Raw genomic sequence first — 14,932 nt, forward strand, 5'->3', positions numbered from 1 at the left:
CGCCATCGTCGGATGAGTCCAACTTAACACTGTCATACTCTGTATCCCTCCCTGGTCTATCTGGGGACCTGGCACGGCTTTTACTGAATGCTTTAAAGGATGCCTTGATAATAGACTTCATGGACTTAGTAAGGGTCTGCGATTGCTCTGCTACCAGTTTATCTATACACGCTGAGCATAACGCCTTCTGATAAGATGCAGATCGGGACGTTTAACATTCCGCACATTCCTTGTGTTTTGTCTTGGAAGACGATTTTTTAGGTGGCTTAGGGATCTAAAAGGAGACAATCATATGAACACCACATTAGAAATAAAAAGGAACGCTCTCACCCATTGAAGCTTTTTCCTTTTTTCCCCATCCTCAGACCAATACCGGACTTGCAGGCCTCAAGGGTTCCTGGGGTTCAGCGCGTCCTTCTGTAGGCTCCGACATGATGCAACCAGGATCGCTACACGGCACATCCAAATTGTGCCCAAGCTGGCTGCCTGAACCTGCCGCCGTATTAGTATTTTAAAAGACGCGCTCCGGCCTCTACTTCCGGGTCCTGCACGGGCAAAGCTCCGCCCCAATCCCCCCCCCCCCCCCGGCATCTTCAGGAGACGGCCCCGCGCATGCGCATAAGCACACGGACGCGCGGGCGCCATCTTGGAACTGGGGAGAGCGAGGAAGAGCATGGGGAGCCGCCTGAACACAGCCACAGCGGCTCCCCGCAGGGCCGGAGAGAGGGCAGGCGCAGGCAGACTTATGGGGAGCGGCTTCCGGCACGGCCACAGAACTACCGCTCCCCAGGGATAGGACTTCCTACGGCATACAGCCACAGACCTTCGCCAGCTCCGGTGTCTTGGAGGTACGTCTTCAAGCAGTGACTTGAGCTGCTTCTCAGGATCTCCCATCCGGAGGACAGGAAACCTGAACTGGTGTTGGGTGGAGGTGTGTCCTTTTTATCTTCTCAGGTTTCCTGTCCTGATGGGAGGTCCTGAGTCGCACAGGGTGCCGTCATGGGTGAGGGGAAAATATATAATTTGTAACTGAATTGAAAATTGGCTATAAAGCATTGCGGTCACTGATTTCTACTCTGAATGGTCTCCAGTTATAAGTGGTGTACCCAAAGGTTCTGTGCTGGGTCCTCTATTATTTAACTTAATCATTAATGACAGACAATGGGATTAATGGTACTAATTCTATTTTTTCAGATGACACCAAACTTTGTAATATAGTACAGTCTATGGTAGATGTTAATAAGATACATGCTGGCTTGGACAAACTTACTGTTTGGGCCTCCACTTGGCAAATGAGGTTCAATATAGATAAATGTAAAAGTATGCAACTGGGAGAGTCACTTGCTCGGAAGGATCTGGGAGTATTAGTAGATCATAAACTAAATAACAGCATGTAATGCCATAATATAAGAACTCCAGCAATAGTGTTGCAAAAAAGGAATCTTTTAATAGACATTTGCGGCTGTGTACAATTCATGACGTTTCGGACATATATTGGCCTTCATCAGACGTCTGCCGCTTTGGGGTAGATATCCAGGATACAGGCGTCTGTGTAAATGTGCAATCGCACTGTCTGGGAGGCGCCTCCCAGACAGTGCGATTGCACATTTACACAGACGCTTGTATCCTGGATATCTACCCCAAAGCGGCAGAAGTCTGATGAAGGCCAATATATGGCTGAAACGTCATGAATTGTACACAGCCGCAAATGTCTATTAAAAGATTTCTTTTTTGCAACACTATTGCTGGAGTTCTTATATTATGGCATTACATGCTGTTATTTAGTTTATGATCGCAGGCAACTGCTTTGTTCCATGATGATGGGGTCACTGACACAGGGGGTGACTTCAGAACATTAACGTCTGAGATCATTGACACCCATAAGCTGTACACACGGGTTTGGTGGAACATCAAGAGCCTTGAAGAATATCTCAAGTGCTCTATTATTCCTAGGGGCTTGAGGGTGCAAATATTTCCCGCACGGGAGGTTACTGTGGAATTCAAGGAGACCTGGGAACAGGGACTCCTACAATGTTCTAAAATATTGATGGACATGTTGATTGCACACGATAAGGAATTGTTACAACAGACTAGACTAAGGCTTATGGGGTTAGAATCTAAACTGGGTCAGCATGACAAGGAGAAGGTTGCGTCATTTCAGGTGAGACTGAAAGAAACATTGGAAAGTTTTGATAAAGAGATTATGATAGGTAAAAAAACGAAATTCCAACGTGACAAAAGTGATTTTGAGAGGAAACAGGCTTTTAGGTGGAAACATAGTGGTAACACACGGGCACCCCCTCGGGGTTATCAAACAAATAATGCAATTGTAAAGCAGGTGACCCCTGGTACGACCAGTGATGCGGATATTTTATCCAAAAACAGCGAAGACCGCGAACTCGGAGGGGACTACGAAAATCCCAGAAGAAAGGGACCTCAATTATGCAGGGGCAACAATCAGTACCATACAAGAAACGGATGTAGAAACTATTCATTCACAGGTTAGCGGGTCACTACAGGTCATAAATCTTTCCTCCCATATACTATCTGAGCAAGAAAGACTTGTCCTACAAAAGGGACTGTCCTTCTCTCCTATGAATACATTGGATAAGTTTGAGTTTGTGAAAGATGTTTATTTATTTTGTAGACAGTTATGTTTCAAGTTACTTTATGCTCAACCCACACTGGTGACAGAACTAATGGAGAATGAACGTGGTGTCTTTCTTGACTTAAAGGATCTATTAAAGGAGAGTGAGAGTGACCTAGGTAGGAGACCCTTTTGTTTATCAAAACCATCCACAATCACACCATCATTGAGTCTCTTTCCTAAGATTAATTTGTTTTTTCAAGCTGTCCTCCAAGAAATCCGGAAACTTCAAAAAAATACCACCAGGGGACGAAACATGGCCGTAACAGAATCCATTATCATCAAACAGTTGCAACAAAACAGCTCCTTTGTCATAAAGGAAGCCGACAAAGGTGGGAATGTGGTTTTGTGGGATACGGGTAAATATTTAAATGAGGCCAAACGGCAGTTAGGCAATAAGATCTTTTATACTCCCATTCCAGCAGATCCCACAACTACTTTCAAGAAAAAATTGGACCAACTTCTGAAAAGGGCCTTTGATATGAGAATCATCACGAAACGGGAACTCCAATTTTTGGAGGTGAGTTGCCCTATCACACCAACATTCTACATGTTGCCCAAGGTGCACAAAAATTTGGAGGATCCACCAGGTCGGCCAGTTGTGCCTGGGATCGGGGGCCTTTGTGAACAAGCGTCTATTTATTTAGATTTCTTTTTACAGCCGTTCGTTCTGGGCCTGAAATCTTACATTCGTGATTCCATGCACCTTATCCAACAACTCAAGGATGTTACCTTGCCACCTGACACTTTATTGGTCACATGTGATGTTGAGTCGCTATACTCCAATATTGCCCATAATCATGGGATCACTGCTGTTGAGTTTTTCTTGTCCTGTGGCACTGCAGGCGATCCAGCCCACCACACTTTCCTGGTGAGTTTATTGGAATTTGTCCTCTCACATAATTATTTTGTTTTCGACCGTACTTTTTACAGGCAGGTCTCGGGCATGGCCATGGGGGCACGCTGTGCGCCCTCCTATGCCAACCTATTTTTAGGTTGGTGGGAGGCCACACGGGTGTACCCATTGGACAGCTTTAGGGGCCATGTGGTGGGTTGGTATCGTTTTATAGACAATATTTTGTTTTTCTGGCAGGGCTCAAGACAAAAATGTGAAGACTTTATCAATCAACTCAACAACAATCAATACAACATAACTTTGACATCTAAAATCTCGGACTCTAAAGGTTGATTTCCTGGATCTTAAAATCAAGGTAAATGATGGTAGTTTAGTGACATCTCTTTTTCGAAAACACACAGCAACCAATAATATACAGCATTTTTCAAGTTTCCATCCCAAACATCTGAAGACGGGCATACCCAGGGGCCAGTTCCTGCGGCTACGACGCAACTGCACGGAAATGTGTGACTTTAAGGTGGCCTCAGAAGATTTATCAACGAGACTGCACGAAAGGGGCTACCCCAAAAAAGTCATATCACGGGCGTTTGAAAATGCGAACGAATCTACATGTGAGGACCTATTTGCACCCAGGCCTAAACCAAGGGATAGTAAGGTACGGCTGATTACTAAATACAATAATCAATGGTCGGATCTTTATAAAATTTTGAATACCCATTGGTTTCTACTTCAAATCGGATGGTAAATTGGCGGCACACGTTGATGACAAGCCCAAGATTATAGCACGAAGGGCAACCAACTTAAAAGATACGCTAGTATGCAGTCATTTTCAACGCCCGGTTACATCTACGGGCAGAGGTGTTACTCTCTAAGGTACATATTCCTGTGGGAATTGCAACATATGTCAATTTATGTTGAATTCCAACACTTTTTCTCACGGAGACAATTCCAGATTGCATTTAAAACATTACATTAACTGCCATTCTAGGAACGTAGTATATGCCCTTTATTGCCCCTGTGAGAAGATTTATGTGGCCAGACTATGCAGGAATTGAGGAAGAGAGTCAAACAACATACATCAAATATTCGGCTGGCAGCAAGAGATAGAAGCAAGGGTGAAAAACCACTTACATCAGTGGCAGCTCATTTCTTGGATTACCACAATGGCAGGTACGCCGATCTACGGGTGGTGGGATTGGATTTGATCCGGGGCAACATCAGGGGTACACACATCTCCAGGTGTTTGCTCCGTTCTGAAGCAAGGTGGATATTCAACCTTGGTTCACAATCGCCAGGGGGCTCAATGAGGAACTCACTTTCACTGGTTTCTATATGTAGACCCATTCTTTAATTCTATGGGCCTATGTATCACTTTGTTTGTTTTTCCTCCCTTTTTTTCACAATAATATACACTTATTGTATCTTTATATTTAGGATCACAGGATTGATGTTCACTGGGATACAGGATTCACCGCATCACGGATCTCCCCTTTCTGGATCTTTTCGTCTCTGATTATAAATACAGGGATGACTTATTAAAATGGTATCTTTAGCACTTTCACTGACCTCGGATCATTCGACTCGGTATGATTCTTTTTGTGTGACTCCAATGACCCCGGGCCATGAATTTTGCATAAAAACACAACCCCCCCCAATAAACTAACACCCCCTCCCCCCCCCCCAGTAAATACACTCCCCCCTTTTTTACTCTCCCCCCCCCCCTTTTTTGGTCCACCCTACGCCCTCCCTTTTTTTGGGTGGCTAACCTGGCCTTTGTTCAAATTATATATTTCTATCTGTATGTTGTGGCTCACACCTGCTGGTGTATGTATTGCTTGAGATTGGTTTTGATGCATAAATATTAGGACCTAACAATCTCTATTTGAGAAATGTATTTATTGTCCACTTATAAGTGTCCTTGGTTTGCTCTCTTCCTTATATATGCGCCTGCGTTCTTCTGGCCACTTGTCCCGGTGCATGGTCCACACCCTCTGGTTTTCAGAATGTATATGCGATCACTTCTTTACTATGAGATAAAAACTATCTATAATATAGATAATCTTTGTATATCCATCATGCAGAGTGATTATTGATGGGTTTTTAGGTGTTATTTATTTAAGGTTTATTACATTTATTCTTTAACATATACTTTTTATTTTTGTATTTATTATAATTTTATGCATGGGTGAAACATTAATATTGAAGATGATCTTTGTAACATGTACTGTAACAAATTGACTATTTCTTCCCTTTTTTTCACTTTTTTAGCATGGTTCATTTTATCTATATATTATTACATATATATTTTTTCTACGAGAAAGCACTGACTCGGCACTTTATTGGATTATATTATGTCAATGGACATTATAGATACAAATTGTGATCCTTTTTTTAATCATGCATGTGAGGATATATATTTTTAGGATTTATGAATTATACTGTTTATTGGACATGAATTGTGTGTTTGGGGTTACACGATATCCGCAAATGTACCGTTACCGTATTATTATACATATATATATTTATTGTGGTATATAACAATCATGGAATTGGAAGTGGATCCGCAAATGTACTGTATTTTAATTGTATTATTATGTAGATATATGTATTTAGTATGGCATGCAACAATCATGGAATTAATCATGTTCAATAATGTGTACTCTCTGTATTAATATTCAGTTTTGCTGCGCTTGTCTTTATTTACATTCTGCGCTCCATTGGGACTCAGCTGCGATGTGGCTCGTGGATATGACGTCGGACGCCTCACTGCGCTTCCGCTGTTTGGAACGCATCGTGGCGCTGGTGTCTGTTCCGGGAGCCATCTTGCGCATGCGCACCTGCTTCGTCAACACGCCGGCTTTGCTGGCGCCTGCAGGTGTGCGTGGACCATGCACTGGGACACATCTAGGCGAGACTCATCGGCTGTTTTCCCTCTGGCCCCCTTACCCAATGATAGCTTTTTAACAGGTATGACCACAGCTGATTTATATTTACTTAATTAAATATCTGATTATACTGATTATATAGGATGAGTTCCTAGGATTAAAATGGACATGGACCTCTGAGGAAGCTAGTCCAGGCACTAGCGATACGCGTTAGGCTTGAGTGCACTCCTCTTGGATGGGTTTTGTATGCTTTGTGTGTTACCACCATGTTTGTGTTTCCACTACAGGATTGAGGGATATTTTTTGCAGGGATTTGACTGTTTATCTGTTCATGTATTGCTCTCCCTGTGGGACACTACCACACACATATATAATCATTGCCATACTTCCATTGTACCATCCTTGGGGTTTGCCCCATGTAAATGTTGTTTTTAACCTTTGTATTTCAATAAATTGCTTACTTTTTTGATGTGCGGCCACTGTATGGTATTTCTTTGTCTAGTTGTATTCATTGCTGGAGTTCTTATGTTATTGTTGAAACGGGGTGGGAACCCGACTTCCATCGACAAACGGACGGCAGAGTGCCACGAAGTTTTGCTTAAGCATGTAATGCCAGTCGGCTGCCTCTAAGTCCAACAAACTTTTTTCTTGTAGTAAAAGATGTATGGCCTCTCAGGACAGGGATGTAATGTTTGCACTATACAAAGCTTTGGTACAGCCTTACCTGGAATATGCAATTCAGTTCTGAGCACCAGCTCATAAAAAGGATGCTTTGGAGTTTGAAAACGTGCAAAGGAGAGCAACTAAACTAATAAAGGCCTGGAAGATCTCAGATATGAGCAAAAATGAAAAAAAATGAATTTGTTTAGTATTGAAAAAAAGACATTAAGGTGGGACATGCTTAACCTGTACAAATATATAAACAGACCAAACAAAAAGAGAAGCCAGACTGTGTTAAATCCCTTAAAAAACAAGGGGCCACCGTCTACACCTGGAGAAAAAAAGATTCAGTCATAAGAGACGACGAGCATTCTTTTCAGTACGGGCTGTGAATCTCGGGAATAGCCTGTCACAGGAGCTGGTTACAGCAAATACAGTATATGGCTTCAAAAAAGGGTTACATTACTTTTTTTTTCAAAATAATATTGAAGCTTAATACGATGTACAGAGATCTATGGTCTACACACCCTTTCCCTTTGGCCCCTCCTTAAAAAGGAAGATAGACATTGATCCAAGGATTTGTTCCATGGATCAATATAGCAGGATTTCAGATGGACTTTTGTCTTTTTCCAACCTTAACAACTATGTAAGGCTACTTTCACACCTGCGCTTTCCCTTTCCACTATTGAGATCAGTCATAGGATCTCAATAGTAGAATAAAACGCTTCAGTTTTGTCCGCATTCATTGTAAATGGGGACAAAACTGAACGTACTAGAATGCATTCTGTTCTATTTGTTTGCGTTCCCACCGCGGACAGAAAAACACTGCAAGCTGCGTTTTTTTGTCCAGTTTGGACAGAAAAATCTATGCAAATCAATGGTGATGGGAAAAAAAAAATATATTCTATCCCCGATGACTTACAATGGTTTTTGTGAAGGATCAGTCATGGCCATAATAAATCCGGATCCATTCATAATAGGGCTGAAACGATTACTGGATTGAATAGAGTAATTTGACACCATTTTTTTTATAAATTTTTTTATAAAGAAAAAAGTTATTTTAATTAGTTTTTTGTTATTAGAGTATCCAACGATTAATCAATATAATATTCTATTACAAAACTAGTTCATAACGGATGCAGACAGTTGTATTATCATGACGGAAGCGTTTTTGCTGATCAATGATGGATCCAGCAAAAACGCATATGCAACCCAAAACAGTGCAATTAAAATTAGAACATCCTGCAAAGAGAACAAACCATCATCCAGCTATATCATAGGAAAAATACAAAAACTTTATACTCCGGGCCCAAAATAGATGCAAATTTAAGGGGGTAAAACATTCTAGAATTTATACTCCTGCCAAGGTTTATTGATGGCATGACCTGTACCCATGCTGAAGTAATACCTTTCTCAGCAGAGCCCAGGGAATCCAAGGAAGCTAAAGGTACTAAAAAAAAAAAAAAAAGGCAAACAAGAGACATACAATTTGTGAAAATAGAGAATTTAAAGTCCATGGTAATATATATATATATAAAAAAAAAGTTAAATAGCTGCTTCATCCATCAAAAAATGGAGAGAATTCAAAGGCTCAGAAATATTTTCTGGTCCATTTTATACAGATAACAGCTTCAGTCATCTGGGACGGCATACTCCATTGAGACATGCTAGACGGTGGCTATACCTGCCACATGCACCTGTCATGCTGCGAGTAAGCAATATGTGATGGCTGGCAGGTCCTTCTAAATCACTTTCAAACAGTCTATCTTTCCTATTTGAACTGGTTGTCAATCAGCGTTCCCTTCATTTTGGCCTTCTTCGCTTCTAATTCAGCCTATGGAAAGAAAACATCAGTTAATAAATAAGTATAAATTGTACCTTGAACCAAACGTCTGGCGTTCATAAAGCCCCTGTGGCATTGCAGGACTGGAACGTAAGTCACGTGTACTCGGGCAATCCAGCTGCAGCAATTCTGACCATCATGAGTCTCTTAATAATCGACTTAATGTCTATACAGGTTACATTAACATAAGATGCAGCAACTGGTTACAGTATCAATGGGACCAGTAAAGGCCAATTCATCTGTTCAATGTCTCTTCTGGCTTCACTAGACCAGCTTGTGGTGATCACAGCAATGATAAAAAGTCCCAATAATAATCCAGTTGTAAAAGACTGTGTTTTACATAGACACTATCAATAACTTATTAAAAAACTAAATCATATCACTTTTCATATTGTGCGACTTATTACATGGTATCAACATTAAAATGATGAGAAGTGGTGCAGCTCTATGCCCGCTGGAGCAAATCACTGGGCTCAGCAGTCCCATACCATAGACTACTCAGGCCAGTGTTTGGCTGCAGCGGTATACAAGACATCACTGCTACAGCCAAACAATAGGTCACTGGCTGCTGCTCAAGAAGATGACAGAGCAGTGCACTGCAATATCACTTTAGTAAATAAAAAACTGACAACCCCTTCAAAGTTTTTTTGTTTCCCCCCCCCCCCCGAAACATGCATTGAGGCCTATATTTAAATCACTAGAAACGAGATGAAATTTACAACATATCTGTGAAAAACATCAGGTAAAAACATCCAGTTCCCAGCAGGATGTGGACCAAATTGTTATAGGGAGGTCTCAAAGGTGCAAAATGCCTAATGTACACTAGCACCTATCATCCAAAAGGGGGTGGATGCTATGTATTATAAATGCACACATAATAATTGCCATAAGGCTTCCATGAAGTACAACTCTCACAGTTACAAACAGTATACCACTTGCCCATATTACTAGATCTGGCAGATGGCCAAGCACCTTCTAAATAAAGAACTGACCCACAAAGTACTGACACCCCATTCTCCCCCAGCAGATTGCATGCTGAAAAAATGAAGTAATAGTTGATATTCTTGCCAAGATATACAAACTCGCATACTTGGACCATTGATGTGTGATCGGTGGGGCACTGACCGGTAGCTCAAATTCACTAAAATAGGACTGTAGATAACCATATGTGGTCAGGATTAATGGTGTCTTCAGTTATTCCACTAACTTGCGACAAAAAATAAAAAATTCTAGGAACTCGCCATGCCCCTCACGGAATACCTTGGGGTGTCTTCTTTCCAAAATGGGGTCACTTGTGGCGTAGTTATACTGCCCTGGCAATTTAGGGGCCCAAATGTGTGAGAAGTACTTTGCAATCAAAATGTGTAAAAAATGGCCTGCGAAATCCGAAAGGTGCTCTTTGGAATGTGTGCCCCTTTGCCCACCTAGGCTGCAATAAAGTGTCACACATCTGGTATCGCCTTACTCAGGAGAAGTTGGGGAATGTGTTTTGGGATGTCATTTTACATATACCCATGCTGGGTGAGAGAAATATCTTGGCAAAAGACAACTTTTTAATTTTTTTTATACAAAGTTGGCATTTGACCAAGATATTTATCTCACCCAGCATGGGTATACGTAAAATGACACCCCAAAACACATTCCCCAACTTCTCCTGAGTACGGCGATACCACATGTGTGACACTTTTTTGCAGCCTAGATGCGCAAAGCGGCCCAAATTCCTTTTAGGAGGGCATTTTTAGACATTTGGATCCCAGAATTCTTCTCACGCTTTCGGGCCCCTAACATGCCAGGGCAGTATAAATACCCCACATGTGACCCCATTTTGGAAAGAAGACACCCCAAGGTATTCCGTGAGGGGCATGGCGAGTTCCTAGAATTTTTTATTTTTTTTGGCACAAGTTAGCGGAAATAGTTTTTTTTGTATTTTCTCACAAAGTCTCCCTTTCCGCTAACTTGGGACAAAAATTTCAATCTTTCATGGACTCAATATGCCCCTCATGGAATACCTTGGGGTGTCTTCTTTCCGAAGTGGGGTCACATGTGGGGTATTTATACTGCCCTGGCATTTTAGGGGCCCTAAAGCGTGAGAAGTCTGGAATATAAATGTCTAAAAATTTTTACGCATTTGGATTCCGTGAGAGGTATGGCGAGTTCATGTGAGATTTTATTTTTTGACACAAGTTAGTGGAATATGAGACTTAGTAAGAAAAAACAAAAACAAACAAAAAATTTCAGCTAACTTGTGCCCCAAAAAATGTCTGAATGGAGCCTTACAGGGGGTGATCAATGACAGGGGGGTGATCAGGGAGTCTATATGGGGTGATCACCCCCCTGTCATTGATCACCCCCCTGTAAGGCTCCATTCAGACGTTCGTATGATTTTTTACTGATCCACGGATACATGGATCGGATCCGCAAAACACATGCGGACGTCTGAATGGAGCCTTACAGGGGGGGTGATCAATGATGGAGGTGATCAGGGAGTCTATATAGGTGAGCACCCCTCTGTCATTGATCACCCCCCCGTAAGGCTCCATTCAGACGTCCGCATGTGTTTTGCGGATCCGATCCATGTATCAGTGGATCCGTAAAAATCATACGGACGTCTGAATGGAGCCTTACAGGGGGGTGATCAATGACAGGGTGGTGATCAATGACGGGGGTGATCAGGAAGTCTATATGCGTGATCACCCCCTTGTCATCGATCACCCCCCTGTAAGGCTCCATTCAGACATCCGCATGTGTTTTGCGGATCCGATCCATGTATCAGTGGATCCCTAAAAATCATACGGATGTCTGAATGGAGCCTGACAGGGGGGTGATCAATGACAGGGGGGTGATCAGGGAGTCTATATGGGGTGATCAGTGGTTCATAAGGGGTTAATAAGTGACAGGGGGGGGGGTGTAGTGTAGTGTAGTGTTTGGTGCTACTTTACTGAGCTACCTGTGTCCTCTGGTGGTCGATCCAAACAAAAGGGACCACCAGAGGACCAGGTAGCAGGTATATTAGACGCTGTTATCAAAACAGCGTCTAATATACCTGTTAGGGGTTAAAAAAAATCACATCTCCAGCCTGCCAGCGATCGATCGCCGCTGGCAGGCTGGAGATCCACTCGCTTACCTTCCGTTCCTGTGAGCGCGCGTTCACAGGAAATCCCGGCTCTCGCGAGATGACGCATATATGCGTGACTCTGCGCAGAGCTCCACCTCCGGACCGCACATCTGTGTTAGGCGGTCCGGAGGTGGTTAACAGCATCATCAATAAAAGGATCCTTTCCTTCCTCACACAGCAGGACATACTCAGCAAAAGCCAAGCTGGGTTCATGCCAAACCACCACACCACATCTACACACTGCACAGCCTCATCAATACCCATGACCACAGCTCACGCAGCAAAATACACACTTGCTTTGTGTATTTTAAAAAGGTGTTTGACTCTGTGTGGCACCCAGGCCTTTTGCTAAAACTCTTAGAAAGCGAAACAGAATGAAGAACCTACAATGTCATCAAGAGCGCATATACCGGGAACCAATGCAGTGTGAAAGTGGATGGGAAGAGAAGCGCGTTCTTCAAACGGGGTCAAAGAGTCAGGCAGGGCTGCAGTCTGAGCCCAACGCTCTTAAGATATACACTAACCAACTGGCTGCAGCCCTGGAATCCTCATCAGCACCAGACCTCTTCCTGCATGACCGTGAGGCGAAGTTCCTGCTGTATGCAGATGACCTCCTGCTGCTCTCCCCAACAAAGAGGGGCGTACAGGATAGCCTGGCAGTACTGGAGAGTTTCTGCACCACATGGGCACTGCCCATCAACCCAAAGACAAAAGTGATGGTGTTCCAGAGGAAGAATCTACAGTGCTTTAAAGGGAGTCTGTCACCACATTTGACCATATTAGACAGATCCTATAGCGTTATATGTGCCACCCAGCAGTTAAAAACGGTACCTTTGTTGCATATAACCGAGTCTTCTTTCTGCCAAAAATGAACTTTGAAGATTATGTAAATGAGCCCTCTCAAGTGCCCAGGGCATGTGCCACCCTGCCAGGACCGGGCATCGCATTGCGCATGCGCCAGCTACGAGTACTCGTAGCTGGCGCATGCGCAATGCGATGCCTGGTCCTGGAAGGGCATCGCAATACCTACTGCGCATGCGCCGGCTACGAATTTGTCCGCGCAGCCGCAATGGAAAAGGCGAGGGGAGTAAACGGGCGGGCACAGGCACACGGAGGGCAGGGTTATGAGCCGTTGGGGAGGTTCGGTCTTGGGCTCGGAATATTGAGACACAGCCCTGGGCACTTGAGAGGGCTCATTTACATAATCTTCAAAGTTCATTTTTGGCAGAAAGAAGACTCGGTTATATGCAACAAAGGTACCGTTTTTAACTGCTGGGTGGCACATATAACGCTATAGGATCTGTCTAATATGGTCAAATGTGGTGACAGACTCCCTTTAAGTGCAGACTGCCAGCTTTAATTTAAGGGTATATACATCCAAATCAGGTGAACGGTGTAGGAATTACAACAGTTTGCATATGTGCCTCCCACTTGTTAATGGACCAAAAGTAATGGAACAATTGTCTTCTCAGCTGTTCCATGGCCAGGTGTGTGTTATTCCCTCATTATCCCAATTACAAAAGATCAGATAAAAGGTCCACAGTTCATTTCAAGTATGCTATTTGCATTTGGAATCTGTTGCTGTCAACTCTCAAGATGAGATCCAAAGAGCTGCCACCATCAGTGAAGCAAGCCATCATTAGGCTGAAAAAAACAACAATCCCATCAGAGAGATAGCAAAAACATTAGGCGTGGCCAAAACTACTGTTTGGAACATTCTTAAACCTCCTCTTATGTTAGCTTTCTGTTACTATCCATGATGTTGACGGGTCGGTTTTGACCCATGTCTTAAATCAGCCATAAAATACCCTCTGAACAATTATTTATCATCCAATTTGTTTCTTACCTCTTGGTTACCTTGTTAGGCTTCTTTATCCTTGAAAAGATTGGTTTCAATATTTTTGGTGTGACCCCTTAGACCTTTCTTTTGATAGCATACCTCTCATTTTCAAATTTAAAAAAATGTCAAAATAAACCTCAATAGAATATTATAAGTAAATAAAAGGTTATGTCACCAGTATGTTGCTGAGGAACCCATTTCTCCCAGACATCCCGTATGGGAGCAAGCTTGTCAGATTTTGCTCTAGTATCTCTGTTGTCAAATCTGATAACTCTTGATATCATTCGAAAGGTGTGAAGTGACATTGTTGCTGGGAAGATATATCTGCCTCTTGACTTGTCCCAGAGACTATCAGTGGCCTCATTATAGGATCTGTACACTCCAGCAAGAAGAAGAACACCAATATAAGCATCTAGGCATTCCTCGTTTATGTCATCCCACATGTTGCCATGGACTTTTTTTCCTTCAAGGTTTGTCATTGCAATGATCACTTTTTTTTAGTGACAATGGCATGTACAGTTCAAAACATGTTTTGATGTCACTTACTCTCGTCACAGCAAACCTTGTGATCCCAGGGGTCATTTTGATTACATCTGCAGCAGCTGCCCTGCCATGTAAGTCAGGAGGTTCTGAACTCCAACAGATCTTACCACTTTTGGATTTGAATGTTTCAGCAGGAACAGCAGGTTCAGCACTGGTGGCCTCCTCAGACTCAGATGTGTCTGTGTATTCTGGTTGATACTCTACTTCATCTTCTGCCTCAGAAACCTGCTCATCCATATCGCTATGCTGCTCTGTGTCCTCTGCCTCATTTTCATCCAAGATATAATCCAGTATTTGGCTTTCTGTAAATCTTCTCACTCTTGCATGCTGCATATTGGAGATGATTACTCTGCAAGTCAGCAACTCTGAAATGTATTGGTCCTATGTTTCTTTACTTTATTTAGAGAAGCAGACAAGCAGGCAAAGAGATGGGCCCCTCCCTAACTACAGCTCACAGGGTTGAGAGGCGATTGGCTGTCGGTGTTACTAAGCAGAGAGAGTGTTTACGATTTCAGTTTTGGCACTTATTAGTGTCCTATAATC

At 42.8% G+C, this 14,932-nt stretch overlaps 1 protein-coding gene across 1 annotated transcript in view; it reads right to left on the minus strand.

The window, feature by feature from the left end:
- Positions 1–8,080: 8,080 nt before the first annotated feature.
- The window catches only part of STEEP1 (STING1 ER exit protein 1), a 66,535-nt gene continuing 59,683 nt past the window's right edge, over positions 8,081–14,932 (minus strand). The window contains exon 7 of the mRNA XM_044306518.1: positions 8,081–8,882. Coding sequence (XP_044162453.1) covers positions 8,820–8,882 — 63 coding nt within the window. The 3' untranslated portion in view covers positions 8,081–8,819. The remainder of the gene's footprint in view (positions 8,883–14,932) is intronic.

Source organism: Bufo gargarizans, chromosome 9 (genome assembly GCF_014858855.1).
Source record: "Bufo gargarizans isolate SCDJY-AF-19 chromosome 9, ASM1485885v1, whole genome shotgun sequence".
Taxonomy (NCBI): Eukaryota; Metazoa; Chordata; class Amphibia; order Anura; family Bufonidae; genus Bufo; species Bufo gargarizans.